Raw genomic sequence first — 26,887 nt, forward strand, 5'->3', positions numbered from 1 at the left:
TTCTTTCCATCTGAGCTCAGCTGCATTTCTATCCACAGGAGCTGCGGGGTGCTGGTACCTACTTGTAGGGGAGGATGGAGCTGTTGAGGTCCCTGCTGGGGTACCTTCATGGGGCGTGTTGTAGGACTTAATCTCTATCAACAGGTTTATTTAAATGGGAATTGCACTACTTGTTCTTCCTTAGCAGCGAGATTCCCAGGGGTTTGGCAGCAGAAATGGTCCTTTTACTTCTGTCCCCAAACATCCTGATCTGCAATTGCATGGTTGGCTGGCTTTGCTGCCCCTTATTACTTCAGAGTACTCCTTAGATTTAATTTCTTTTTATTTTGGTTAGTTTGTCTCCAGCACTGTCTTAGTTCTCTGAAGCTGCAGCAGAGCATTGCAGTTACATTCTGTCCTGCTGTATGGGGTGCATCATATTGAGCCTGAAGACTTCTTTGCCCAGCAGTGAGGCACTGAGTGGTGGCAGGCACAGCTGGGTGGGAGCAGTGCTGTGAGTTGGTGCTCAAATGGGTCGTTTTATGGCCAACAGAATTGCCATCAAGGCAAATCAGAGTCCTTCAGGCTGTTTCAGTATCTGACGTCTCCTTCCCTTTGCTTCCCATGAGGTCAGTGGCCGAGTACGCGTGTTGTTGGGCTTGATGTGCTGGTTCAGATGCGTGCTTTGGTCTGAACTTTGTTCCAGGCAGTTACTTGGCCCTCTGGCTCCATCACAAGTCAGGTGGCAGCTCTGAGAAAGGCGAGTGTGAGAAGTGAGGCAGGTGCCCAGCACCAGGGCCGTGTGCTGCATGCAGCGCAGCTGTGCAGCTCTGCCTTTTGCTATGGGCTTTCTCTTGCAGAACATTGCAGGCTAACAGGCACAGAGGAATTTCCATCAGTACCCAGAGAGTCTTCTCTTTTTGTCACATAAAGAATCTGTTTTATTTTGCCCTTGGCCTTTAACTACTTGCTGGCACCATGACAACCACAATATTCTTCCTATGGTTGGTAACCAAGGCCGGGATGCTGTGCTGGCGCATTGGATGCCTGTGCACATTACATGGGCTTAGCCCTGCCTCTTAGAGGATGTTGGATGTTTGTGTAACAACAGGGCCAGAGGAGGAAGGTGAATTTGAGCTGGAAGTTGTATAGGATACTTATCGTGAACAGGCTGATTTGGAAGAATGCCACTTTGGTTCCGGGGTGACTGACAGCATCTGAGATGGGGTGGAGTGGCTCTGTGCTGGGAGACAGCTGTGCTTCCTGATGCTTAAAGGCTCAATTTTCTGGAAGGTTGTTCAAATATCTTACTGCTTCAGTTGCTGAAAGCACTAATACAGTTTCCCTTCATCACGGTGAAGTGTGAAAAGCTGTTATCCCTTGTTGCTAATAGTAGCCATGAATTTACTATTTATAGTTTAACTGTAGCGGGTGTTTTCTGATGGAAGCTCTCAGTGCTGTTGGGAGACTTGCTGTTAAATACCCTGTATCCTGGTAATGAACGGCGTTTGGGTGATCAGGGTTCCAGAGCTCTGTGGTAATTTATTGTTGGGATCTACATGAATAATTTGGAAAGGCTGCAGTGCCACAGTTGTTCAAAATGTAGACCTGCATGTTGAAGTAAGATAACAGAATCTTCTGACCCCTTTGGACACTGAGTAATGCTTCCAATCAGCTGAGGAGGTCCAGCTAGGCTCCATTTCTCTGCCTTACTGATTCTTATGTGGATGGTTTGTGCGAGAGCAATAAAAGAAATAAATGAAAGATGGTTGTAGAGCTATTGGAATTTTATGCTTCTTAGGAAGGATGGTCTCCTGGTTGTGGAAGTGCCTGCCCCATCATCTTCCCAGGCAACGTGTCCAACATCAGAAAAACAAAGAAGAATGTAGGGTTCCTTAATGTAGACAGGTGAAGGCAGTGACTGCAAAAGACCCAACTAAGAGAAGTCCGTGCTGCTCTCTTGGAAGAAAAGGCTGCTTTGAGGGGTAGATGTGATAGCACTGAGAGCCTTGGATCATGAGAAGCTGAGATATATTTTGGAATTCAGTGGTAAGTGGACTTTTTCTCGATCAAATGGGGACTCTTCAGTTACACATTCAGCACACTTGTGAAACTTTTTTTTGGTGTCTTGTGTGACTCAACGTAAAGCCCTTCTCCCCCATCTGTAATACAGGGCAGGTGGGGAACGTAAGGTCACAGTTCTGTGTAACTAACACCATTGGCAGCTTCCATAACAAAACTCATCCTTTCAGATCTTTTTATTGTGGTATAAGGACAGCAGAGATGTAGGCAGAACTTGCTTTTCGGGTTGCAATTAGGGCAGTGAGTAACTGCAGTGGGGCTGGGCTGCCTCTCGCCAGGAGGCCGGGTGGGCAGCCAGGTGTGTGGGCCGTGTTCCAGGCACACCTTGTGTGTCCTGCCACCCTTCTGCTGCTGCTTAGGGTGTCACTGCTTTTGCATCCACTGCAGAGCCACCTAACCGAGCTGTGTCCTACACACAGGAGAGTAAAACAATTCTCTAATGCGAAGAGAGCAGCTAAGAAACCCTTCATATAACTATTTTGGTCAGGTTTAAGATCTGCAGTGTTGTGTTTGTGATATCAAGAGTCTGTGCTCTGAGCAGAGTGTAATGGGAAGGTGGGCAGTTAGTGCTGTGCTTGTTGAGCAAACCACTGCCTTCTGTACCAGGTGTGATTTTCATGTTAAGACTCACTCTGTAGCTGAGATGGGAATCATGAGCAGGTTTGGTGCCCCTGAGTAAAGATGCAGCCATTAGTCTTGGCATTTCTCTCAATAGCACCTTTGTGGTGCGTATGCTGGAGTTGAAAATATTTGTTATATCATTTTTTGGGTTCTGCCTCTTAAAAAATACGAGTGGTGTTAGAGAAAGTGACAGACTCTGGGAGCACTGAGCTTATTTTAAACTCAGCAACTTGTATGTGTTAACTTTAGGCAGAATTTCTGTACTTTGGGGATGGGGTTGTGCTGTTTGTTTGGGCAGTTCATATCTGTGTAACCTCTTGAATATAGATAATCTGTTGAATCACTTAATGCAGTGGCATTGGAGTTCTGTAGTCAAATGCAACAAAACTAAGCATGTTTTGCTACAACTTGCTTGTGACAACCACCTGAGTGCCATCAGGTTGCTGTCACTGATGTGCTGCGATGTTTCCAAGTGCAGCTGCTTATGCTTCTCATCATGAGAATGACCGTAGTGTTCATATGACTACTTTGTGTTCTGTAAAGGAATTGATTATTTCACTCACTGCAATGATCTGGCCCGTATCTAGGCTGCACTGGTGGAGTTGCCTGTGTTTTGCTAGTATTTTCTCAGCTGCTCTACTTCTAACCAGTGCATTCTGGTAAAACTTGCAGGGAAATCATCATCCTGTGCATTGATTTCCCTATTACCATAGCAAATAATTCACACTGCTAATTAACCGTTAGAATTGCACAGGAAAAAAATGGGCTGGGCAAGAATACAGCCTAATTATACTCACGATTTATGTCTTTTACATTTACAGAAGAATTGCTGCCAAGGTGGCTCACAGTTGACAAATAAAAACACAGCCTTCTGATGCACGCTATTTGTCTGCTGAGGGCAGGAGGACAGAGTCCCATATTTCAGAGCATCCCGTTCTGCCTGGTGTGCATGGAGAGGTGTGATAAGGAGCAGCACTGTGTGTGCTGTGCCCCAGGGCAACTGCATGTTCCAGCAGAGGGAAACAAAGTCCTGGAGACCCTTCTGATCAGTGCTGAGTGCTGGAAATTGGGGAAGGCGTGAGTTCCATGCACACCTGGTTGCTGGCAACATTGTGCTGAGCAGAGCTTGCAGTGCTGCTCTCAGAAACCACAAAGAACCATCTTGGCCGTGGTGAACTGAATGGAAAGGCTTCGCTGCGTCTGGGAAGTAGCTAATAAATCTGCAGTGCTATTTTTGTGTTTGTTGGAGTTCAGAGAGAAACGAGGAGGCTCGTGGAGGTACGTGCTGCATCTGGGAAATAGCAGCAATGCAGAAAACTGACGGTGGTGACTTCATTGTTTGCATCTAATACTGGAGACCCCAAATCTAATGGAAGTTCTGTGGTGTCTTGTGTCTGCATGTTGCAGGGCAGATGTGCTGCTGCTTCATGCTGTGTGTGATACGGTCTTAGTCCTTAATAGTGGTAGATAATTTACATATTCTTTCTCCATCTTCAGTTACTAAGATATTTGTAACATTTTCTTGAATATAAAGATTTGAAAATGTTAACCTTGCTAAGGATACAGGGTATGAGATGTCTTCAGTGTGGCTGGTACCTCACCGTGTCTGTTAGTGGGTAGTGCTGCCAGTTATGCAGGAGATAACGAGATGCCTGATGTTAAACAAGAAAGTGTTTTCCTACTTTCTTTTTAATGAAAGGTACTTGTTTTCCTTTGCTGAGGACCAGCGTGTAGATATTTATCCTCCTTCATTCTCAGCAGAGCGGATGTTATGGTTCATACTTTGTCCCTGTGTACAGGGGAGATTTAATACAGATGATTTCATTTCTGGAATCTTTGTGGCTTTCTTCCTGAAAGGAATTGATAAGCAAATTGACTTTCTAAAACATGAAAGAAGCTGAGACCAAATGCTTCATCATCACATTCCAGATCGTGTCCGGCACTTGCCTTCCCCAGAGCTGGCTGTACTCTGCCATGGCTGTGGTTTCCCATGGGACCGCTCAGCTGAGCACGAGGGCTGAGAGCTGCTGAGGGTGAAAAGAGGAGACTGACTTCACCAAAAGCAGAACAGGGTCCAAAAAAAGGCTTTGGACTGTGCACATGTTTTGTGTTGAGTTTTTCATTGTCATACTGGTGTCAATCTGTGCGTTTCTTACCTTCATAGTCAGTTATTCAAAAAGGAAATACTGACTTAGGAAGCAAAGCTTATGTGGGTTAATTAAATTCTTATTCATATCTGCTTTGGAAATTATGGGGCAATTATTCACATCATTTAATTTTAGACTTCAAATTTATGTCTGTGTAAGTAGCTGGGCTGAATGGAGAGACCAGCAGTGGGATGAGGAGCCCCTGGTGCCTGCCCTCAGCCTCTGCTTCTCTCTGAGCCTAAGAGCAAAAAACCTCCAGGGAAAGTCTCTGAGTCTTCTGTGAGTGCTTCTGCCCAGACCCGGTGCCATGGGACTCGAGCTGGGGGCCATTCTTCAGACCATCTCTGGAACAGCGTTGTGTTAGTCTTCATTTGCTGCTTTTGGCACAAACCTGCCTGGGCAATCTGGAAGCTCTGATGTAAGTCTCAGCGGTCGGTTGGATCTTCACTGCTGGAACCTGGGGAAAAATGATGCTTAATGGAGAGGAGTGCCAGAGTTCCTGCCTGTTTCTCATCCAGAGACTTCTGAGATGTTTGTGCTCTAGCAGCTATTTTTTTTTCTTAAAAATCTGATGTTCAATGAAGCACAAGTTACAGGTGTTACTTACAGACTTCTGGGCAGCCTGGTCTGGTGGTTGGTGACCTGGCACATAGCAGGGAGGTTGAAACTAGGTGATCATGGTGGTCCTTTTCAACCCAGGCCATGCTATGATTCTACTATTCTATGACATTTGAAGATCCAGAAGCAGCAGCACTCTTCTTCTCAGGGATTGGACTCCATAGGCCTTCTGGATCCCTCCCAGCTCAGGCTGTTCTGTGGTTCTGTGCATTTTCTTTCTGTTCCTTATTGCTGTACGCCTCTGGAGTTGATGTCTGGGAAGGAAATATGTATTTAATTTACTTTTCCATCCCTGATTGTAGTATGTAATTTATAACTTTCAGCGTGGCTAATGGAAGTTAATCACACATTGATTAAAGTAATTTTCTCTTCTTATATTTCAGTAATACAAAGTTCTGTTGCTCATGCGTAAAATCCAAAGTTTAGAAGCCCCCTCTTGAGAGGGGAAGCACTCTGTGTTTTCAGAGCAGCCTGTTGCTTAAAGGAACTGAGGGTTACTGGAGGGTATTGGAAGGATTTAGCTTTGCAGTATTTCTGTAGGTGGCTTTGAGACATGGGAATCCCGAAGAACGATGGAGCACAGCAGCTGCATCACGCAGGAATGGCTGTGGGGACACGAGGAACTGCGTGTCTGTGAACCCTGGTGTTTGCATCACGGCTGAAGAAGGGAGAGTTTTGATTGAGATATAGGTTGATATATGGAAAATTGTCCTTTCCGTGTTCCAGATTTGGAAAATATATATAAATATATGTTGCATATGTTATGTATATAACAGGGGAAGAAAATAGGCAGTACTGAATGGTTCTAAGGCTTTCCCAAGTATGTCTTGTGTGTATAGGGGGACAAACATCCAAAAAGTTCTGAAATTTAAACAATTTCAGTGTTTTTATCCAAAATGATTTTGTAGATAGCTGGACTTGTTTCGTATGAGCTTTCATATCCCTGACTGTACAGAATGCTGCTTAAAAACACCCTGGCTGCTCAGCTTGAAACTTAACCTTATTAAATGTTCAATATTGTGAACAAAGTTAGGGAAGCCTTTGGAGCTCTGACAGGCAGCCAGATTGCTCTTCTCTTCTCCAAGAGTGTTACTGTCTCCAATACTGGAGCAAAACTCTTATGCAAGTATGCAAATACATTTTAGAATTATAAATTCCAGCAATATCAATTTCTACAAAACTGCAGCAGAGGGATCTTTCTTACTCTCCTCAGTTTTCTGGTGCTGCTTACAGAGCTGTGATGTTCCCTTTGCATCTTCTAAGCACATTTTGAGTATCTTCACTTCTGCACTTCTTTTTTTTCTTTAATGCAATGAAAGGTAAGATTTTCAGATCAGGCTCAGTCGCTGCATCCAGATGTTCATATTGTTGTGTGATGGTGAATGGCACTGTGAGGGGCAGTTTCTTTAAAGGAAATGGTCTGTAAGGGGCTGTCAGGTGCCCCTGGGGGATTTTGGAACCTTTGGGGTTGGTGCACTGAGAAGCTTACCTGTCTGCAGCCGTGTTAGCTGCTCCACTGGGAGAGGCTCCTCTCCACAAACACTGTTTCTCTTTTCAGAGCAGTTCTGTTAGAGATAGGGGGAACAGAAGTAAGCCTGACTCGTATTCCTAAATTTCCCTTCGTGTCCTTGTGGCTGGGTGTGCACAGCTTTTCATAACACCTCCGAATCTGATGTCTGCTGCTGGCAGTGCTGGGCCGGCCTCTGCCTGCGCGAGAGCTCCAGAGCTGGAGATGTAATCTGCCTGTGCTGCAACTGCTAATGAATACATCAGCAAAAAGTGGTCTGGGAAGCAGATCTCTGCTCTGATGTGTTCCAGTCTGTCTAGTGTACAACACCCATTAAATGAGAATGATTGGAATAAATGAAGATGGCTGTGCTCAGAGGGAGCTGTGAGATCTCAGATCCTTTTGCTATGGAGCGTCCTTTCTGCTTTTAGGTTGACCACCAAATTAACAGCTGATGTGAGAATAGCAGAGAACTTCCTTTCCATGCAATATTACCTTGGTGCTTTTTAATGCAAGGCTGTTTTCTAAAAAGCAGGCATTGCATCCAGTACAAACATAAGTCTCTTCTGTGGTGGTTGAAATTTCAGTGGCTTTTAAGCCCAGTTCCCTGCCAGCCTGCAGGAGCACCGCCGTGCCCCGGCTGCCTGGCGCTGTGTTTGGAGGTGAGGTTTCAGCTGTTTGCAGAAGAAGGGAAGGTTATGAAATTGTGGTGTCACTCCGATTAATTAAAACTTCAGGTGGGTGTCATCTGATAATGATTACATCTGAATTTCACTTGCTCCTGTACGTGAAGCTTCATATGCTTCGGTTTGTCCAGAAGGGTTTGTGATGTAACGCTGAAGACATGGCAGCTGTTTGTGTGGGTCTGCTGTTAGAAGCACAGCAGCTTTCTGGGCCATAGTTGGGCTGCACATGTGGGGTGCTTGAGCAGCTTGCCAGAGCATCACTGCTTTGTTCCGCCTCGACTGGCGGGAGAGGTGGGAGCCAGTGGGCAGCAGGACGTGTTCTGCTTCTCTTTCTTGTTTTACGGGACTGAGAAAACATTCTGGAACAAGTTCAGTGGGGTTTTTTGTTTGGTGCTTTGGTGATTTTTCTGCAGGAAGCATGAAACTGGAAGAGCTGCCATCTCTTGTGCTGCTGGTGTTCTGGGGCTGGTGAGATGCTCATCTGAAAATTAACCTGGATTTGATGGGGAGGGGGGAATTGTTCAACTGGTATAAGGAAGGAGAATGAATTCACCTACTGCTGATGGCTGTGTTTTACGTCATTCTAATCCTGCAGTTCCACTTTTGGTGTTTCTTTTTGCCCATTTGTTCCTTCCTAGGCTGAACACACTCAGTGCTTATCTCCTCTCACCATCTCTGTAGCTCTGTTCTGCACCCATTGCAGTCACCCCTGCTGCCCACACTGCCTTCCCCTTCTGCTGTCCCCGTTCCTCCCTGCTGTTTGCTTCCATACAATACCATTAAAAAAGAGAAATAATGATGAGAGAACACCTCAGGAGAAATGTGACTACACAAGAGCCTCTCCAAAAGGCTAATATTAGCAGATTGAGTTGTATGGGAAAGTAGTAATTTTCCTAAGTAAAAACTTAATTGACTTATGTGCTAAATCATACGCAGTTTCTACGAGCTAATTGCCTTAGAGTCTATGTGTATGCAGTTGGTGCCATACTAAGGTTTAAGCCCATGTTCTGGTCTCCAGCTTTCCACTGCCCTGAGTCTCCGGGTGTGCAGTGCAGGTGCTGTGTGTCACAGCTGTGCTGTGTCACTGCTCCTGCAGCCTCAGGATGCTCTGCCTGCAGTAAATGTGTGTAGCTCTGTGATTCACTCGCTTCTGTTTCACTGCTGCGCTGAGTAAAGTAGTTATTCATTCTCTTTGATTCAGAGTCTCTGTGCTTGTGGGTGTGAGAATTTTAGCTTGAGTTCACTGGGAGTTGATGACCAGCATTGGAGCAGGAGCAGAGCCTCCTGTTAGCTCAATTTGCCCCCTCCATCACCTTCCTGCTGGCTGCAGTGTGTGCTGAGGTGGATCCATGCACTGGCCTCAGCTGGGAGCTCCTGCAGGGCTAAGGGCATTCTTTGACACAGCAGTAGTGTAAACCTTAAGGATATTTGATGCTGGATTCTTTTTTTTTGGCCTGTTTAAAGGATTTTACTCATTGTAAAAATTTGCCTTACATTTCCTTTTTAAAATACACACAGAAATATAGAATTATACTTCTATGTGGGCAGCAGTGCATTATCTCTGCACGAAGCAGGGAGGCTGAAACACCGCCATTATCAAGTTACAGAAAACCTGGTGTGAGGTTTTAATTAAAGCTTTTCCTTCTTGCTGCCTGGAAGGCTTTATTTTATGTTTTAAGCTCCTTGCTTTCCCCTTGTGCTGCAAACTAGCAGAAGTGTTACTTTCAGTCAGTGTTTCTGCTTCACTCGGTGAATTAAACACACCTTGAGTGTTTGGGTCCCATTGCTGGTCATTTCTGATCCGCTCTATGCTTGGTGTTCCCCACAGCACTTTCTTCTTGGATTATCAGGAAAGCTGATGGTACTTTGCCCTCTGATCGTCCTGGAGTGTCTGGACAAGGAGCAGATTCTTCCTCAGCTCCTGATGTGCATCCCTGTGCCCGCCGAGGGATCCACGCTCTGCCACGCGCAGTGTTTCATTGCTTGCAGTGGGTTTGTTCCTGGAGGGAAAGGAGGAAGCATCCTTGTGATATAGATGGTTGTAGTTGTTGGTAAGGAACTTTTGAGTGAAAAAAGCTTACATAGATTGAACCGTAAACGTGGCAGCCTGTATTGAAGACTTTGAGGAAGTTTTTAAGTACTTACTATAGAAGAAAATGAAATCTGGCACTGCGCTGTCTTACGGCTGATGCAGAACTGTGCTGCCAAGTGGTGGGGGACCTCTATAACCCAAAACCAGCTGTCAGCATTCCAGAAAACTTTCTGTGCTGGGGAGAACTATTCCATTCCCATCTCCAAGCAGCCCTTCCTAAAGCACAGGGGGTGGTTCCAGCGGAGTTGTCTCGCACAACGCGTGGGCAGTTTGCACAATGGTACTCTGTTGGCTTAAATTACAGTAACCACACCCTTGACCTGCCTTTTTTTTTTTTTTTTTTCTGATGTAAAAAGAACTATTTTTGGAAAATTTATACAGCTGAAAGTGGTAGTTTAGATAGAAGAGCTGTTTCAGCAAAGCTTCGGGGTAGGCTAAATATCAGGCTGACCTTTGTGGAGTGCACTGAGCTGGTGGAAGCCAAATATCTGCATGAAGAACTGCACTTGTGGCTGTGACAAGAAGGGACTGTGTCTAGCGGGCCTCAGTCTGACCTCTTCCTCTCACAGTCCTCCACTTCATTATCTGTGGGGCATGGAAGCAGTTCCAGATGAGGAGAGTCTTCCTGTGTGGGTTGTGCAACTTCAGTTTGTTCTGGTGGCTGAGCCATGACCACCTTGCTTTGTCACACTGATGCACATTTTCTTATTCGTATGTTTACTTCTTGTTCCAATATTTGCTGTTCTTATTCTTCCCTCAAAAGCACAGTATTCCTATTTTGGTTGGTCAGTGTATGATAGTGGAACAACACTTGAATCTGCCCTCTGTGGCACACCAACATATTCTAGGAATCAACAGACCATGGAGATAGGCACAGGTAGCACAGGTGCTCCACTCATACGGAGTTCACCAAATGGAGTTTTACTTCTTATTCTCGTGAAAACCTACTGATACTTCAGCCTGTGCAAATGCAGCGTGGATACTTGTGGTACCTCACTGTTCTCCTGCTTTTGTTGATGGTTGGGCTTTCCCGGCAGCCTTGCTGTAGGGCAGTGCTGCGCTGCTGCGGGGAGGGAACCTGGCAGCTGGGGCTGTGTGTACACCTGTGTGCCTGTTCAAAGGGCTTGTGTGGACAGCCACCTTCAGGATCGTTTCCAGAAATAAAGCAGGTGCTATTGCACTCTGCATCTCTCAAGTTGACTAGTAAAAACAAATCTGGGAGGACTACAGTGACGAAGTGTTGTGAAGCGTGCCCTGCTTGTCATGATGTCTTGTTGTTTTTTCTTCCTTTGAGAAAGAAGGGAAGGTTCCCAGGCCTTTTTTGTTTTCCATCCTACAGCAAAAGCAACAAACAAACAAAAACCAAATCAAGCAACCAACCAACCCTCCTCAATAAAACAATGAACCTCAGAACGGTACATTTATGTTTATAGGGAAGAGATGGAAATCGGGTATTCAAATTCCCATTTGGTCTATAAATACAGAGTATGAAATAAGAAACCCTGCATTTTCTGTTAGAGCAGTGACTTTTTGGATGTTTATTTTGACTACATAATCCTCAAACAAATACGTATGTCCAGCACACATTATTTGAAAATGTCATTTTTCTCCATTGACCACAGGGGGTGGATTTTTCTCCCAAGTATCCTGTTTGGCATGGCTTCACTGGAGCAGCCAGGAGGTTGGGAGCTGACATGACAGTGTGCTTTGGGAAGCAGGGATGCTGTGGTGTGCTGTGTGAAAGTAGTGCTCCTTTGAAGGTGTTTTGCAGTGATTGGAGGTCGTGCTGCAGGGCAGTGAGCGCTCCGAGCTGAAGGCAAAGTCTGGAGGTTGTCCAGTTACTGGAGTTCTTAAACACTGTGAAGCATGTAATTCTTTGTTCTGTTGGCAAACAGTCTGGTGAACCAGAAGGGCAGCTCAGATAATGTTTTCATCAGCAAATTTGTTTTTGCAGGATTCCCTCTCGGCGTCCTTCTGAACACACACTGTTGGAGCAGTGCTTCAGTTGGGCACTGGGCATTCATTGGGAGGGGGAGAGCTTCAGGAAAGCGGCTTCTGTAGAGGACAGAAGAGAGAATCATTTTGTTTTAATTGCGTGCGCAAAGTATGCGTTATTAATCTAGTAGCGTGCAGATGATGTCCTGAGATCTGCATCTGATAAGCAGCAGGTCTGTGCTCCCGTTCTAACCTTGGAATGCCTGTCTGAGACCTAGCCAAGTCTATACAGGAAAATATGGTTTTAATGGGATGTCTCAGATCACTTTTTTTTCACTTCAGACTTGCCTTTTTTTCAGATACAGAGTTCAATACATTACTCAGGCTTAGCAGACTCTTACCTGCACGTGACAGGGAGCTGAAATTAGTTCAGAAAGCAGTCTATTCCTTTAACATAAATGAAGCCGTAGCAATTTGCTTGTTTTTCCTATGAATCATACTGAAGAATGGCATAGTGTTGAGATATGTTTACAGCTGTATGTGCCATGACTTCACACTTAAAATTATACTTTTAACTGTTACACTCAAATTTAACTTTGGTTTGGCATCATGCCTAATGGAGGCTCTTAAATATGTCTACATCTAGCACATGTAAGGCAGTTGAAAGAGGCTTTTTAGATATACCCCTTGACCTGGAATCCAGTAAAGGAAAAAAGTAGTATTGGTTTTACCTGTGGAGTGAGTCCACCTCTAACCCAGATGAATATTTGCACATAAACTGTAAATGATCTTAGTGGTGCTCCTCCTCAACATGCCCTAAGGCTCTGCTCGGGTGTTGGATTTGCTGCCTGTAACAGTGATGCTCCAGTGCCAGCTCCCACATGCCTTACACTGCATCACAAATGAATTACTTACTCTTATCAATGAAATGTCCTGATAACTGTAGTCACCCAACCTTTCTTTAAGGAATAAATTAGTTAGTGTAACGTTTGACAGATGTCAAGAAACAAGTAGATTAAAACAAACAAACCACACTTTCCTTGTGAGCAGCAGAGGGAAGAGCTGTGTTGGTTCCTACGTGTGGCTGATGGCTCCAGAACCTGCAGGAGAGGTGCCCTGGGAAACGTGCTCCTATTCCTTGCCTTGCATGTACAACTCATATTTCTTGACTTCCTTTTCACATTTTCTCTATTAGAATGTTCCAGTAGCAATCACTGACACAATAAACACATAAAATAGCTTTTGAAATATATTAAACCTTGAGGGGAGGGGGGAAGTGAGAGCTCCCTCCATCTCTGATTTTATTGTGTGACACCAGATTGCCAGCTATTTTTTATCTGGTTCCCTTTGAAGGAATTGACTGCTGAGGTAGGACAGCCAAACCAAATGCTTGCATTCAGCGAGTTCTGGAAATAGTTGATGAGTAATTGGATGAGAAAGGGAATGTTTCATGGTGGCCCTTTCAGTACTGGCAGACACCTACAAAGAGTTTCCTTTGGAAGAGAAAAGAAGTTGGAAAAGTAGGACGTGTATTTTGATGAATGGGGATTATTGCTGGTTACTTAGTGAGGGGACAGTGGGCATTTGGTAGTGAAAGTGGTATTTTAACTGTAGATGATGAGTACCATATTGAATGAATCAATAGTTGTGGCTCTGAATGTGAAGATATATGAAGTTCTATGGGGCTGTTCTTCACTGGTCCTGTACCTGAGCTGTGTGCCCAGGACTGTGAAGGACCTTGCATGAGAGGAAAAGTATGGGTAAGTCAGGTCTTGTGCTTTCATTGATGAGTGCTTCATACAACAGGTGAGGGCAGGCATGGCTGATTGATTGTCCTTCCCCAAAGTAAGGTCGAAGTGTAGCTTCATGAATTAAATGATCTCCTGACATTCTTATCATTACCTGTTTCTGTGATGCTATGATGGATATCTGCAATTTGTGGTTTGGTCCGCTTAGAGAAGGAGTTTTTACTTTGTTTAGTATTTTAATGCATCCATATTCTGGCATATCTCATACATTCACCTTTCTTTTGTACTTTAATTTCCCCTAATTCTTAAAGCATTTGGGCATTGCAGTCACTGATTAAAAAAAAAAAATAAATTGAAAAATGGTGAAACGAGTCTTCTGTCTTTGTGCAAACTTGAGTGATGATAGTTCATCCAGTGTGCTTTTCAAGTGGTTGTGCTGTATGTGTTGCTCTGCTCTATTTGCTGCTCTGTTCTTTGCATTCTGGTCTATGTACAGTTAGTGCAGAAGTTTATCTTGCTGCTGTCACATCACTTCTGTATGAGGATGATTCATGGCCAAGGCCCTCAGCACACATTGCTACGGAGACTTCAGGGCACGGGCAGCAGAATGGCAGAGGCTGGAAGGGACCTCAAGAGATCATCAAATCCAACCCCCCTGCTAAAGCAGGTATCCTACAGCAGGTCACACAGGTAGGCATCCAGATGGGTTCCAAATACCTTCATAGGAGGAGACTCCACACCCCTCTGGGCAGCCTGTTCCAGTGCTCTGTCACCCTGACCGTACAGGATTTGCAGCAGAATTTTTCACGATCATTTGTCTCACACGTGGAGCTCAGCAGGATGGCATTTCTATTGAAACGTTGTCAGAGGGACTGAATTTATTTCTTTCTACATATATAGGAAGAAATTTTTATTTCAATTACGCAGAGCTTTCCCAACCTCTGAAAAGTTTGGGGGTGCTTGAGCCAATGCTGCTCTTTGATTTCTATGCTCAGAAGTGTGCCAGATTGGGAATGCGAAGCATTCGAGAAAGCAGACATGTTTGGTCCCTGGTTCTGCTGTCTTTTTCTGGTTCAAAATGACTTACAGATGCTCAGTGCTCAACATGAAGGGGCCTTTGCTGGTTTGGGAGCATCTTTGGAACTCTTGGGAAATCACTTATCTTTTGGTAATAAAGAAGAGCTGAAACATTAAACAAGAACAGTGTTGGCATTGGCTGGGTGGAAATACCAAAAAACAGCGAAACAAAATAAGAAGTTACTCATCTCTTCCCAGAAGAAGGGCGAGCACTGCCTGGAACGGCAGCTGTGGCTGATGGAGGAGCTGTGCAGCAGGGCTGGGTGTCCCACGGAGCGCCCCGTGCCAGGCAGGAGGGCTGGCTGTGGGATTGTTGTACGGACAATGCTGGCACTGTATGGCCGTGGGGCTGACACACAGAGTATGCTATAGAACAGTGGTGGCTGTGTCCGTGTCCTGGCATGTCTCAGCAGGCTCTGTGTCGTGAGACCTTGCCCATGAAGCTGGCAGGAACAAATGCTGGATAGGAGCAAAACGGACCTCAGCCTTGTAGAGGTGCAGGCTCAGCGTGGGGCTTTGGGCCCTAGGGCAGGTGTGGGGAGCTCTGGATCTGGTGGTGGCCAATGTAAGGAGCCGACGGAGAGAATCAGCCATCAGCACGCTGGGTTCTACACAGTGCTTGGGTCTAACAGTGCTGGTTAGTAGTTGCATCGCTGACTTACCGAGAATCTGTCTGATGGTCTGATCTGAATGACTTGCTTCTAAACCAGCTTCCCCACAGGGATGTTGAGTTGCAGGTGAGGAAGTATGAGAAAAAATTGTTCTCAGCTGGGAAAACCAGCAGTGTTCTGTGTTTTGAGTAGTGCTCTGCATTTATAATAGGGCTTAGAAATGGGTTGGTAGTTGTTTGCGTATCACACAGGGCACACAGTTCAGCTGCAGTAAAATAAGTCCTTCAGGAGACAGCAAATGGCCTTTAGCATGGTCTTACCTCGTGTTAGTTCTCAGAATGAGAATGAATGGGTTGTTAAGTAGGAAGAATTGCTTCTAAAATCAGGATTTAAGTAAAATAACAACTGCTGCATACAGGCTTGTCGTGGGCACTTTCTGTGCCCGAGCTTTCACTGCTTGTTCTGAGAATAAATAGTTAATGTTACGAAAGTACTTAAAGGAGGAGAATGGTTCCGTTGTTTCACTTCTGTACATGCAGTGGAAGTGCACAAAGCTGCTGGGAGTGCCCTGCGTGTGGGTATTTGTTTGGGTTTGGGCTGAAGAGCGCAGCCCCGTCCTGCTGCCATGGCTGGCTGTGGCACCGTGCCAGCCTGCGTGCTTGGCGTGTTGTATGGGAGCCCGGCTCTGTGCATATGGAATCTGCCGGGTGGGTGCCCTGCAGGGAATACATTTAGATTTCAGTTAAAAATACCAGTGGGTTCGCAGATTGCTGTCTGGCCCTTCGCAGCATGTTCAGAACCATGAAGCAATCTTACTCCTAAGATATTGATGCAGTTTTGTCACCTGCTTCTTCTCTCTAGTCTAGATTTGTGTATGAGAAAGCGTTTATCTCTTTTTTCCCTTGTATGGAAGCAGCACGCAGCTGTTCTGGTCCCTGCTGTAGCCTGTCAGTAGCATTATGCTATATTAGATCATTGTTTAGAATGGGCTTACATATATTTGGTTTCTTCAGTGTTACAAAATGGCCTTCAGGTTTTAATACAGCTCAGTGGATTATGTGCAGGGCCGATCCATCTGTTGTACCAGTCTTTGTAACACTTACAGCCCTGTTTTGAGTAACAGTGATGAAAAGATGGACTTCCAGAGCTATCAGCGAATGGTGACTTATGCAGAAAACATTGTTCATCTCAGAAGCATTTGCCAATTTGTGAATATATCGTTCTATAAACATCAGTTAATAAAATTTACCGCAAAACCGTGGGCATGTGTAAGTCAAGGTGAAATTCCATTCCTTCGTTTTGCTTTTCTTACAACTTTGGAGTTCCTGAGAACTCTTTCAATAGATGAATTCCACTGCTTACTCTCAAATCCAAACAGGACATGAATTTCCTTCTCCCTCAACCCAAAGCTGGGCCAAGCAATGCTTCTTGCTGAGATGAGAGCTGGTAACAGGACGTACAACCACAGCGTGCTCATCCTTATGCTGTTTCATCTCCTGCTTATTCATAATTGTTAACTAAAACTGTGCTATGAACTGTCCTGTGCATCACCTGAAGACCATTTATATTTACTAATCACAGGGGCTTAATTGCGAATGCACACTTTTTGTAAAGCACGACGTGGATCTGTCCTCTGCTGTCAGCTGTCTTTCCCCTGCATGGCTGTGAGCTGGGAGCACGAGGAGCAGCTTCTGTCTGCTGGCTGGATCCAAAGCAGGCAAACTGGGAGCTGCAGAGCACAGTGCAGTATCGCAGAACCATAGAATGGCCTGCGTTGAAAAGGACCACAATGATCATCTGGTTCCAACCCCCTGCTGTGTGCAGGGTCACCAACCAGCAGCCCAGGCTGCCCAGAGCCACATCCAGCCTGGCCTTGAATGCCTCCAGGGATGGAGCATCCACAGCCTCCTTGGGCAACCTGTTCCAGTGCCTCACCACCCTCTGAGTGAATGTCAGTATGTCAAAAAGTATTGGAGAATAGCAACACTTCTGTGCTTTACCAACACAGAGGTGCGTTGTGTCAGGAAATCCATCCAAACAAAGGTGGTTTTTAAGCCTCCTGCTGAAATTGCTATAAAAAGCCCTGCGTGTGGTGTGCAGGATGTAACAGGGCAGTAATTGTGTAATTTAAGAAGTGCGTATTGCAGCTTTTGTTGTGTGTTTGAGTTGTTGGACTGATTTTTGTTTCTTTTCCCTGGGCTGTGTGAGGCCTCCACTGCCACATCACAGCTGAAGTGTGATCAGCTAAGGCAGAGAAAACCAGCTGGGTGTTACTTACATGCAAGGTTGCATTGGTTGCAACTGAAGTGATTCTAATGGATTTGAGGGATGCAGATCTTGCTGTGCTTACCACTGTGGTTTTGAGTTGTTCTTTGATTGCTGTACAAACTTTGCGTGCTCAAAGTTGAATTACAGGCTATGGGTTTTGTATTGCTAGATGATGTGAGAGCATTAGGAATGGCTGCCGTGGAGGTTTGTTACCCCATTCTCTATTTGTATGATGATAAAAATGAGCAAATGGCACAGAAGTGGATCCTATGATGACACACCTCTCTTCTCTTTTCCAATTCCAGGGCGTATTCCCTCGTGGATTCCAGTCAAGTTTCTACTTTCCTGATTTCTATTCTCCTCATAGTCTATGGCAGTTTCAGGTAAGATCATTCGTTAAGGCTTTATAGAATTCTTCTTTTTAAAATAAAATGTAACAACAAGTAACTGAGTATCATTTATGTCTTTTATCTTACTGTATGTGTGTCAGACTGATGGCTAATGTAAATGCAACATTTCTTTGTTCTGAAAAGGAAATAGAGGAGGAAGAAAAGCTGAGATGCCTGAGAAACGTAATTGTATGACAGCTTACAAGCATGTATAAGATAACTCTGAATTTGGTCCTTAAAGACAGTTCTGTAGAGTTGTACTGCAAAGAGTATGAGGGAATTGTTGGGAGATATGATGTATTATTATTAAAAGTACTGTTTTAAATACAACATTTCAGTGTTGATTCAGTGTGTTCCTGCTCTGTAAAGCAGAGATCCCTGGGTCCCAGCACTGTTGTCATGGCTGTAAGGGTGTAAGAGGGAAGTGGGAAATACCATTTCCCCAGTGGGAAATACTGGTTGGTATAGGGCTGTATTCTAGCAAGGTGCCTGAGAATGCCCGTCAATTAAGTTTCAATCGTCAGAAATCTAATTTTCCCCATTCAGGAGACTTGAGTAGAGAAAATCTTGTTCTCCCTCTGAACTCATATCATAAAGTTTTGCTTTCCAATGTAATGGCACCCGAGGAATGAGTTTCATACTCACATACATTCACAGCATACTTTGAACGGTATCACCTGCTCTGCAGTGTCCTATTGTTATTATACATGCTTTTTTACTATTTTGCCCCATGTTTTACATTCTAAGTTGCTCAGTTTACAAGGACTGTACATTCCAGAAGAATCTAACTTAGTGGATGAGTGGTGATGGATGCAAATCAAATGAGAAAATGCCTGTTCTAGCCCCTTTCTTTTGCATGTTTTCTGAGGACTCCAGCTTATTGCAGACCAAGAGTCTGATGTTCTGAAAATAATTTCCTGTGTTTAGCTTCTTTAGTAGATATATGAGCTGAAACCCAAATGGAGCTGTGGTTAGGCTAAAAGAAAGTAGCCCTCCTCGCATAACCTCGTAGAAAGTGGGCATGGTTTCTGATTTTCAGTCTGAAAAGAAGCAAATAGAGCTATTGTGGTATTGCTGGCAACTGACTTAGACAGAAGTGCAATAATAGGATCAGAAGGAATTGGGTGGGTGAGTCATTAGGATAAAATCCACGTGTGTGGTGGATCTAATCTAATGCAAGAGGCTTCAGGGGAACAAAGGAGTCCTGGTCTGCTGTCCTGATTAGTGCTGGTAGTGTTTGTCCAGAGACAAAGCAAAATCTAACAAGTAAAACCAAACCAAGATATTGAGACAAGTGTCCAGTAGATCCTGGGTAAAGCCTGCATCCGCAATGGAGCACAGCTTACAGTGCAGAACTCCTGCTTCTCATACTGTGAATAGAAGAGCATTTCCTTCCTTCATTTGTGCTGGGTCAGGAATTTTAATTTCAAGCCCTTTTGAACATCTCCCATACATGTTCTGACCCTCCCTCAGCCCTTGTGCTTGGTGCGCTTTGTTGTCAGCTGTCAGAAGGGCAACTATCTTTCTTCAAACAGTTACAAGCTATAAAATGCAGCATGCAAGGGCAGATGTTAGTTACAGCTTTTCAGAGAGACGAGATTAGCCGCAGATGGGTTGTTCTCTGTGTTTAGTGCCATACAGTTCTTGCAGAGGCACTGCTCTGTGTTTTACTTGCTGGGTCACTTTGCAGGCAGGTAACAGCGAGATCTTCTATCCTATCACCTACTCAAAAGTGCTTATGTAAAGCCTGACTTAACCCATCATCTGTCTCTTCTAGTATCCCCTTTTAAACTGTTACACGGATGCTTCTCAGTCAGAATGAGGTCTGCTTTTGTGTTGTGAATGTTTGCAGAGGTATCTGCTCAGGTTTTAAATAGCTGTGGGATTTTGTTTTTTAATGCTTCAGCATTTGAAGTGTATGAGCTGGTTTGCTCTCCGCTTCAGAAACAGTCACTGTGGGCCCTCACAAATCAGTGCTGTCTTCGTTAGCTAATTCGGGACTGAAGTCAAGCTGTACCTCTGTATGTAGATCAGGACTGAACTTCCCATCCCAAAGAGTCTCTGGTTTTCCCATATTAAGCATCCCATGTTTTAGAGCCCTGAAGACCATAGAATATATGGTATGGAAGAGAAATGCATATTGGTTTTATTTTCCTGTGCTTTCCCTGCTCTGTCTCGCTTATTTAGGTTGCAAGCATGGTGAGATAACGTCCTTCTCTTTTCTTGTTCTTAATGGTGCTAACAACTGTGATGGGTCCACGTTCCTAATGTTCATTAGTTAACAGCATTTTGTGCGTTTCAGCTGCATGTGAAATGTGTAAGTAGGTGTAAGAACCTTAGATTTATCTCTGTGGCAGTGGTTCAAAATATTCAAATAAAACGTGTGACTAATTCTGGTAATAGTGAGTGGGGTAATAAAAATAGCTTGCTGCTAAGAGAAGGGGAGTGCTTGGAGTTCATAAGCACCTACTGCTGCAGTGCTGACAGGATGGAGCTGGGGGCTGGCCAGGCCTTTCTGCTGGAGGCCACCAGGAGTGTCCCCACGTGTTCTCACACAGGTGGATGTGTGAGCAGCTGCTGCAGGTGGCAGCTCCAAGCAGAGCTGTGGCACCTCGCTTGCATGGCTCTGTGGCATGCTCAGGAGCTAGTGCTCCATCTAGGCAGCGCTTTATGCAGTTATTGCCCCTCTTTTCTCCTCCATATCTTGTGTGACAACTTGTCTTTTAATCTCACGGGCACATTTTAAAAGGCATTGTGGCAATGTTGGGGCACATCACGTGTTTTGCCTCCCTCTTCTTTGAGATTTGAATGAATTCAGCAATCTCAGCTCAGTGTTTGGTTCTTATTGTCACCGTTTCATGTAGAACAGCTGAAGTTTGGCAGTTCATCAGCAACCTCCAGTTCTCACAATCCCAAGGCTGTTCATACTGAGCAAGGCAAGGAGGAACTTGTTGGTTTATCACTCTTTAGATGCATATTCCGTTTCATATTTCCTCCTTTGCTTCATAAGAATATCTTCCTGTGGGGTTTCCCTGAAGCCTTGCTACAATAGAAGTGATCCATAGTTGAAGCTGAACTTGTCTGATAGTAACATGCCAGCAGCTCACTCAGTGCTGTGGCCTCAGCACCACCCTGCCAAGCACTGCCCCATGGGAGGTGAGCTTTGAAGCCTTCTGCTGGAAATGAGGCTCCTGGTGGGAGCTGCTGTGTGAACCCTGCTCATGGAAATGAAGCAAAAACCTTGAATAAAAAAAGCGAATGTTTCTCACCCTGCTGTTTCTTTAAAGCCCAGTAAATTTTGGACTATCTTGTTTTGAACTTTCTCAGAGGATGTTTTAGCAACCGTTCCTTAGGTTTTTTATTAGTGATCATTTGTAGCAGAAGGAAAGGCTGAATTTCAAACTTGGTGCGGATGGCTTGGATCAGCAAACTGCTTTCTGAGGGAAAGGGGGAGTAATTTCCTAGTTTGTGCTTCATTTTGAGGTGAGGGTATTTGCAGGCTATAGTGTCATAATTGCTGGCTATATTGTAATTGAAAGAGAGCGGGCTGAAGTTGTTCATGAGCAGTACACACAATAACACCTTTCCAGTTTTTGCTGGCGGCCGCATGGATGAGGAGGAGCTCCCTGGTGCCACTGATGGGCTGCTGCTGTGAAGCCGTTGCTGAGCTGAGATCGTGTAGAGAAGAGTGAAATACTGCTCTGAGAAAGGAGTACCTTGTTTGGCTGAACCTTGGATCCGTTCCACAAGGCTGTCCGCTGCCTTTTGGGCTTTTGGAGCTTGAGAGACAAGTGTGAGGTTTAGTGTGGATAAATGGGCAGAAAGGTAGTGTGAAGGTGGATGCTTCTCAATCAGAATGAGGCCTGCTTTTGTGTTGTGAATATTTGCAGAGGTAACTGCTCAGGTTTTAAATGACTGTGGTGTTTTGTTTTGTTTTTTAATGCTTCAACACTTAAAGTATATGAGGTGCACCACCAAACCCTGTGCTGTCAGTGGTGTCCCATTGCTGCTGCAGCTTGGCAGCCCAGAGCTGGGCCTGCTGCCCTGGGAGCTGTGCTGACCCCAGTGGTGCAGTGCAGACCTCTGCAGGAACAAGCTAAGAAGGTTCATCGCTTAGGATTTGTGTTCACTGTTGCCTCTTGCATTTGTGGTAACTTCTTAGCTGAAGCTGATGCTCCAAGTTCTGTATGTCTGAGGCTTAAGTTTCCTCATACTTTATGTAAGCCCACATTTTGCTTTCACTTCATGATAGAATCAGTTGTGTAATAGAAGCAGAACCAGAACGAGTTGCTTTCTGTAATACACCATCCTGCAGCCCCACATTGATTGCAGGTTGTAGGATTGCAGCACAGAATTGCTTACCCGTGCATTGCATAACCTATACACTAACACAAAATAGCTATGATACCCATAGGATGGAACAGAAGATTGTGATATTTTGTTTTGTTTTTTTACCAGTCTGACAAATTAATGGTGTGTTTACTTTGCATAGTACAATTGCTTGCAGCTCAGCTTGGGAAAGAACAGGAGGATCTTAATGCTTGTTGACCAGAAGGCTTAAGGGAGGAGCTGTGCAGTGGTTCTGGTGGGTCCCTACAGCTTATTTGAATGAGTAAATCTACAGCAGTGTCCTGGATAACTTTGCATGCAAGTTAGGAGAAGGAGAAACTATTGTGGTAATTTGGATGGCCAGGATTTTTGTATGAAGCAACACAGAAGTTAATGATAGGAAATGACTGCTGCCCAAAACGGCTCCTAAATGGAATTCCCTCCTTTTGGAAAGTTAAGCCAAAATTTGTTGGGATGTAATCTAGAAACTGCACAGGAGTGAAGGACTGTGCCAAAAGTGATAGAATAGTGTGTTGTTTGGGATTTTTATTTGGCGTACAGATAAAAATGAGAAGATGGATCAATTGGAGCTCAGTCTGCAGGTAGGAGAATGTCAGCTGCTGAGGAATTGGGTCCTCAATGTGTAGCATTTCATAGGAGCTTCCTCTCCTCATCTGTGCTATCTCAGATACATACGTGGTTACTTTCTAGGCTTTGCTGAAACTGTTTCAATTAACTAAGAGCTTCCTTACCTTCAGCAGAGAATCACATAAAAGCAAATTTTGGTCATCATTTATTAGAAGAGTGAGAGGAAGGAAATAATGCGATGTTGAAGATGAACCCCACTACTTAGGTTTGAACCATGAGGCACTAAATGAGAACTTCAGAGTTCTGAAACATAAGAGAATTGAAACTTTTGTTGTATTTCTGTCACATTCTGAGTTTCCAGGTAACACAGATAATATCTGTGTTGTGGTTTGTTGTTAACAGCTGCCAGTGCAGTGTCAGTCTCAGTACAGGACCAAGTGTGGTTGGGTGCCTCACTGTAACCACAGGCTTTGTGTTTGTAATTCGTGGAGTGTATGGTGGGCTGTTTGTTTTTTTTTAATAACCAGCTCTTAAAAAACAAATGAGGGCTTTCTCGTGGGGAAAGTGTTGTAGTAGTGGGGTGGTAATGAGACCACAGCCAACAAACCAAATGGGAGTTTGAGATTCGCCTGCTAAGTTTGCTTTTCTTTTCTGCAGGTCTCTCAACATGGACTTTGAGAATCAAGACAAAGAGAAGGACAACAGCAGCACGGCTGGGTCTTTTAATGGCAACAGCACCAATAACAGTAAGGGTCAGCTTTACTCCTTATCTTTCTTTCATCACTTCAGTGTGTTATGTCGTCTTTTGTTTCACCCAGCCATGTGTGGCAGCTCGTGCTTTGCAGCTCTACCTGATGTAATGGAGCTGTTCTGTGGAAGCACATGCCATCAACTCAGCTTGTGTCCTCGGAAGCTGAATTTAAGCCATCAGTGTCGTGTTTCCATAACGCATAGAAACTTCATGCTGTGCAATTTGTCAGGTCCTGCTGGATATGGAAACTGCTTTTATTTTTATATTTGAAATAGAGTTATGGAAGGCAGTGTAATTAATTTCTCTTTGGTGTTTATCACAGTGACACGACACGTTGGCCTGTCTGCAGACAATTAGAGGTTTAATGTCATGCTATGCTAATGAATCTATAGGGATGATTCAGCTTTATCAACATAGATACTGGAGTATAGCTTTCACATGGCTTTGGGTGGCTCATGTAAAATGGAAAACAAAGCATGTGTACACACAGCCCTTTCAGAGTGGAGATTAACCTGTCAGCTCCGATGCAGTGGCTGTCCCCTCTGTTACCGGATGAATAGATCCCAGGCAGCTTGGCCATCAGAGATATGCTGTTTTGCAAGCAAAAATGTATATGTGAACAATTGGAGTGGAATGTGTTGTACACAATGTGCTGTAAATTTACACCTGAGTGTAATTTACAGTAACATACGTGACTGTCCTGTGAGAACAGACTCTGGAATGAAATTTCAGCAAGTGGAAAACATGGGTCTGGGATAGGTGAGCCCTGTGCACAGACCTCTGAATGCTGAGATGGCTTTGTTTCAGACAAGAAATACAGCTTGAAATTAATACATAATAAGAAGGGGGATGTGTTTTGTGGCATTGGGGTTTTTTTAACCATTGGCAGCACAATTCCAGCACGGAGGTGGTTCAGCAGTGAGCTGCTGGGCTTTGGGCATCTGGGAAGTACAGGAGCTGGGCTGGGGAGTGAGCGCAGCAAGGGGATTAGCCATCAAACTGATCAGAACTGAAATGAAGAACTCTGACATTTAACACTGCACGCACTAATTCCCATATGCCAGGGCAGTTTGTCATATGTCGCTTCTGTTTTTTTCCTTGGGAAATGGAAGAGCATGTAAATAAATTTCATTTCTGAAGGCAGGAGGAACTAGATGTAAGCCACAGATTAGGACACAGGACTTTCTGTCTCGGTGCTGTCATCACTGGGCTGTCTGTGTTGTGCTTCAGCCTTTTGTCACTGCTCAGTAACAGAAGTACCAAGGGTTGGTGCAGAGTAAGCAGTGTGATGTCTGTGATCATGGTTCTGCTTTTCTTTTATAAAAATTACAACATACTGTTGACAGAAATTGTGTTTTTTTCATTTCCGTGAGGGTTTTTTGACGTCCCTAAATATGTTGGTAACTGTGAGTTCTGTAAGCAACCCATTACTGTGCCACTCTACTGGGAAAAATACACACACTTCTACACACACATGCAATTCGTGTGTATGTATACTTGTGTGTGTTTGTGTATAGGTTTGTGCATACATATGTGATTCATAATCACGAGTTAATGTTAATTTTTAACTTGTTATTCAGTCTGTGGCACCAGGGGGAAAAAAACAACAAAACACGAGCCTGCTTTCAGTTCCTGAGTTACAACAGAGCAGTCCTGTTGGTGCCCACCCTCCCTGCCAAAGCTGTGTCATTTCAGAGCTGCAGTACAGAGTGAATTTCTATGGCACCAACACTGACATGAAGCACAGTGTGCAAACCCAGAGTGGTGTCTGTCAGTCAGGACAGGCTTCAGGCGTGTGTCTGGTATGAAGGAGCCCACATTAAGTGTCACCTTCTTTCTTCTGCAGGTATTCAAACCATCGATTCCACGCAGGCGTTGTTCCTGCCCATCGGAGCGTCTGTGTCTCTCCTTGTTATGTTCTTCTTCTTCGACTCAGTTCAAGTTGTCTTCACAATCTGCACAGCAGGTGACTGTGTTTTCTTCTCTTTTTAATCATCGGAATAGAAGATAAAACATTGATGTCATTTTGCATTATTGGTTTTTTTCAAAAATTATAAGGCGTGTCACCGTGCATTTTCAAAAAATGAATTGGTTTCATGATTGTGTTTTCACTCCCTGTTTGAGAAGTAAACTCCAAGGTTTGTTAAACTTACTGACCTATAAATTGCAAGAGTTTTGAAAGGTGCTGGATGTGTCATTTTAAGTAAATAGTTCCCTTGTTAAAAATCGGTGCTTAGAACTGTATGTGGTATTTCCCACTTCAGCTACTTTGTAGGATCGGGCCATAATTTGGTATTAGTTCATAGCATAGAAGGAGGCTCTGGAGACCATACATGAAATTCTTTCCCTAGTTCAGTTTTATTTTTTGCTCTTATACTGATTTTCATCGTTTGAAGGGTTTTTAATTGTCAGTGTTACTCTTGCACTGCTTGGCCTTAGGACAGAAATGAGATGACTGCAAATAAATTGCAACTCCTCTGATCCTATTTATTATTGTTTACATTTGGCTATTTAAGTAAATACCAGGACTCTGATTTTTGGAAAGTGTTGGCCTTTTGATCTTCCTGCAGATTTCCAAGAGGCCAGCTGCTATTCAGGGAAACAAGGTCCTCCTTACTGCTCCAAATGTGCACAGGCTTTAAAAAATTGTCCTCAGTTCATGCACTGAGTCTGGGAAGACTTTTAACCCCTCCTGTACCTCTCCTCCCACTTTACAGATTTGCAGTGCGTGCTTTTCCCTCCTGATGTCCACCTCTCCTCCAGCCTCCTCAGCAGTGCTGGTGTTGGTGGGCAAAGGCCAAATCCTTCTCCAGATGAGTGCTGGTGCTGCAGTCTGTGCTGCTGGTGCCACACTGCTGGGCACTTGGTGCAGCTCTGGCTGCTGTCACGTATCCAAAGTAGATCATTACTTTGTATAAATTACTGCACAAGATAGATGTTAGTGATAAGGGAAGCTTTATGACGAAAAAAAAACATTAAAGTCAATCTTACTGATCCGTGTATTTCCAGAATGACCCTGACATTTGTGACTTTTTGTGAGGCTTGTGGTGTGTAGTCAGGCTGCACTGTTCCAGCAAGGGCTTGTTCCAGGTTTAAGAGTACTGAGTCTCTGGATTGGTGCCCTAGGGTATCTCTGCTCTTGGTTTATGATACTGTTGTGGCCTCACATCAGGGAGTGTCACTCAGCACAGAGCCCAGGAGCTCTGTTGGAGGCACTTGGCAGGGAGCAGGCCACGGCCGGGTCTCCAGCTCAAATACGTCTCCCTTTGTGTAGAGTTCAGAGGCTGGTGTGGGCGTGTTTTCAAATTATGGCTGGTATCTGGTTTCTTAAACTGCTCTTAAATCTTTCTGCCCTGAACACTGGCTGTTAGGGAAGGGTCAGGATGCAGGGAAGGCCCCACCGCAGCGCTGGGCTGGGAGCAGGCAGAGCTGGGGGTGGCACCGTGCCTGCTGGGGGGA

The 26,887-nt window shown here is 44.5% G+C and overlaps 1 protein-coding gene across 4 annotated transcripts in view; it reads left to right on the forward strand.

The window, feature by feature from the left end:
• Positions 1-26,887, forward strand: part of SPPL3 (signal peptide peptidase like 3) — a 46,612-nt gene that overhangs the window by 7,133 nt on the left and 12,592 nt on the right. The window contains exons 2-4 of one of the 4 annotated variants that reach the window (XM_085238590.1): positions 17,677-17,754; positions 23,335-23,429; positions 25,275-25,394. In XM_085238590.1, the coding sequence (XP_085094716.1) occupies positions 17,677-17,754; positions 23,335-23,429; positions 25,275-25,394 (293 nt within the window). Of the gene's footprint in view, positions 1-17,676; positions 17,755-23,056; positions 23,175-23,334; positions 23,430-25,274; positions 25,395-26,887 lie in introns of those variants that run through there. The other 3 variants (XM_085238591.1, XM_085238593.1, XM_085238592.1) reach the window with 3 other exon arrangements.

This window comes from Meleagris gallopavo, chromosome 17 (assembly GCF_905368555.1).
Source record: "Meleagris gallopavo chromosome 17, MGAL_WU_HG_1.1, whole genome shotgun sequence".
Taxonomy (NCBI): domain Eukaryota; kingdom Metazoa; phylum Chordata; class Aves; order Galliformes; family Phasianidae; genus Meleagris; species Meleagris gallopavo.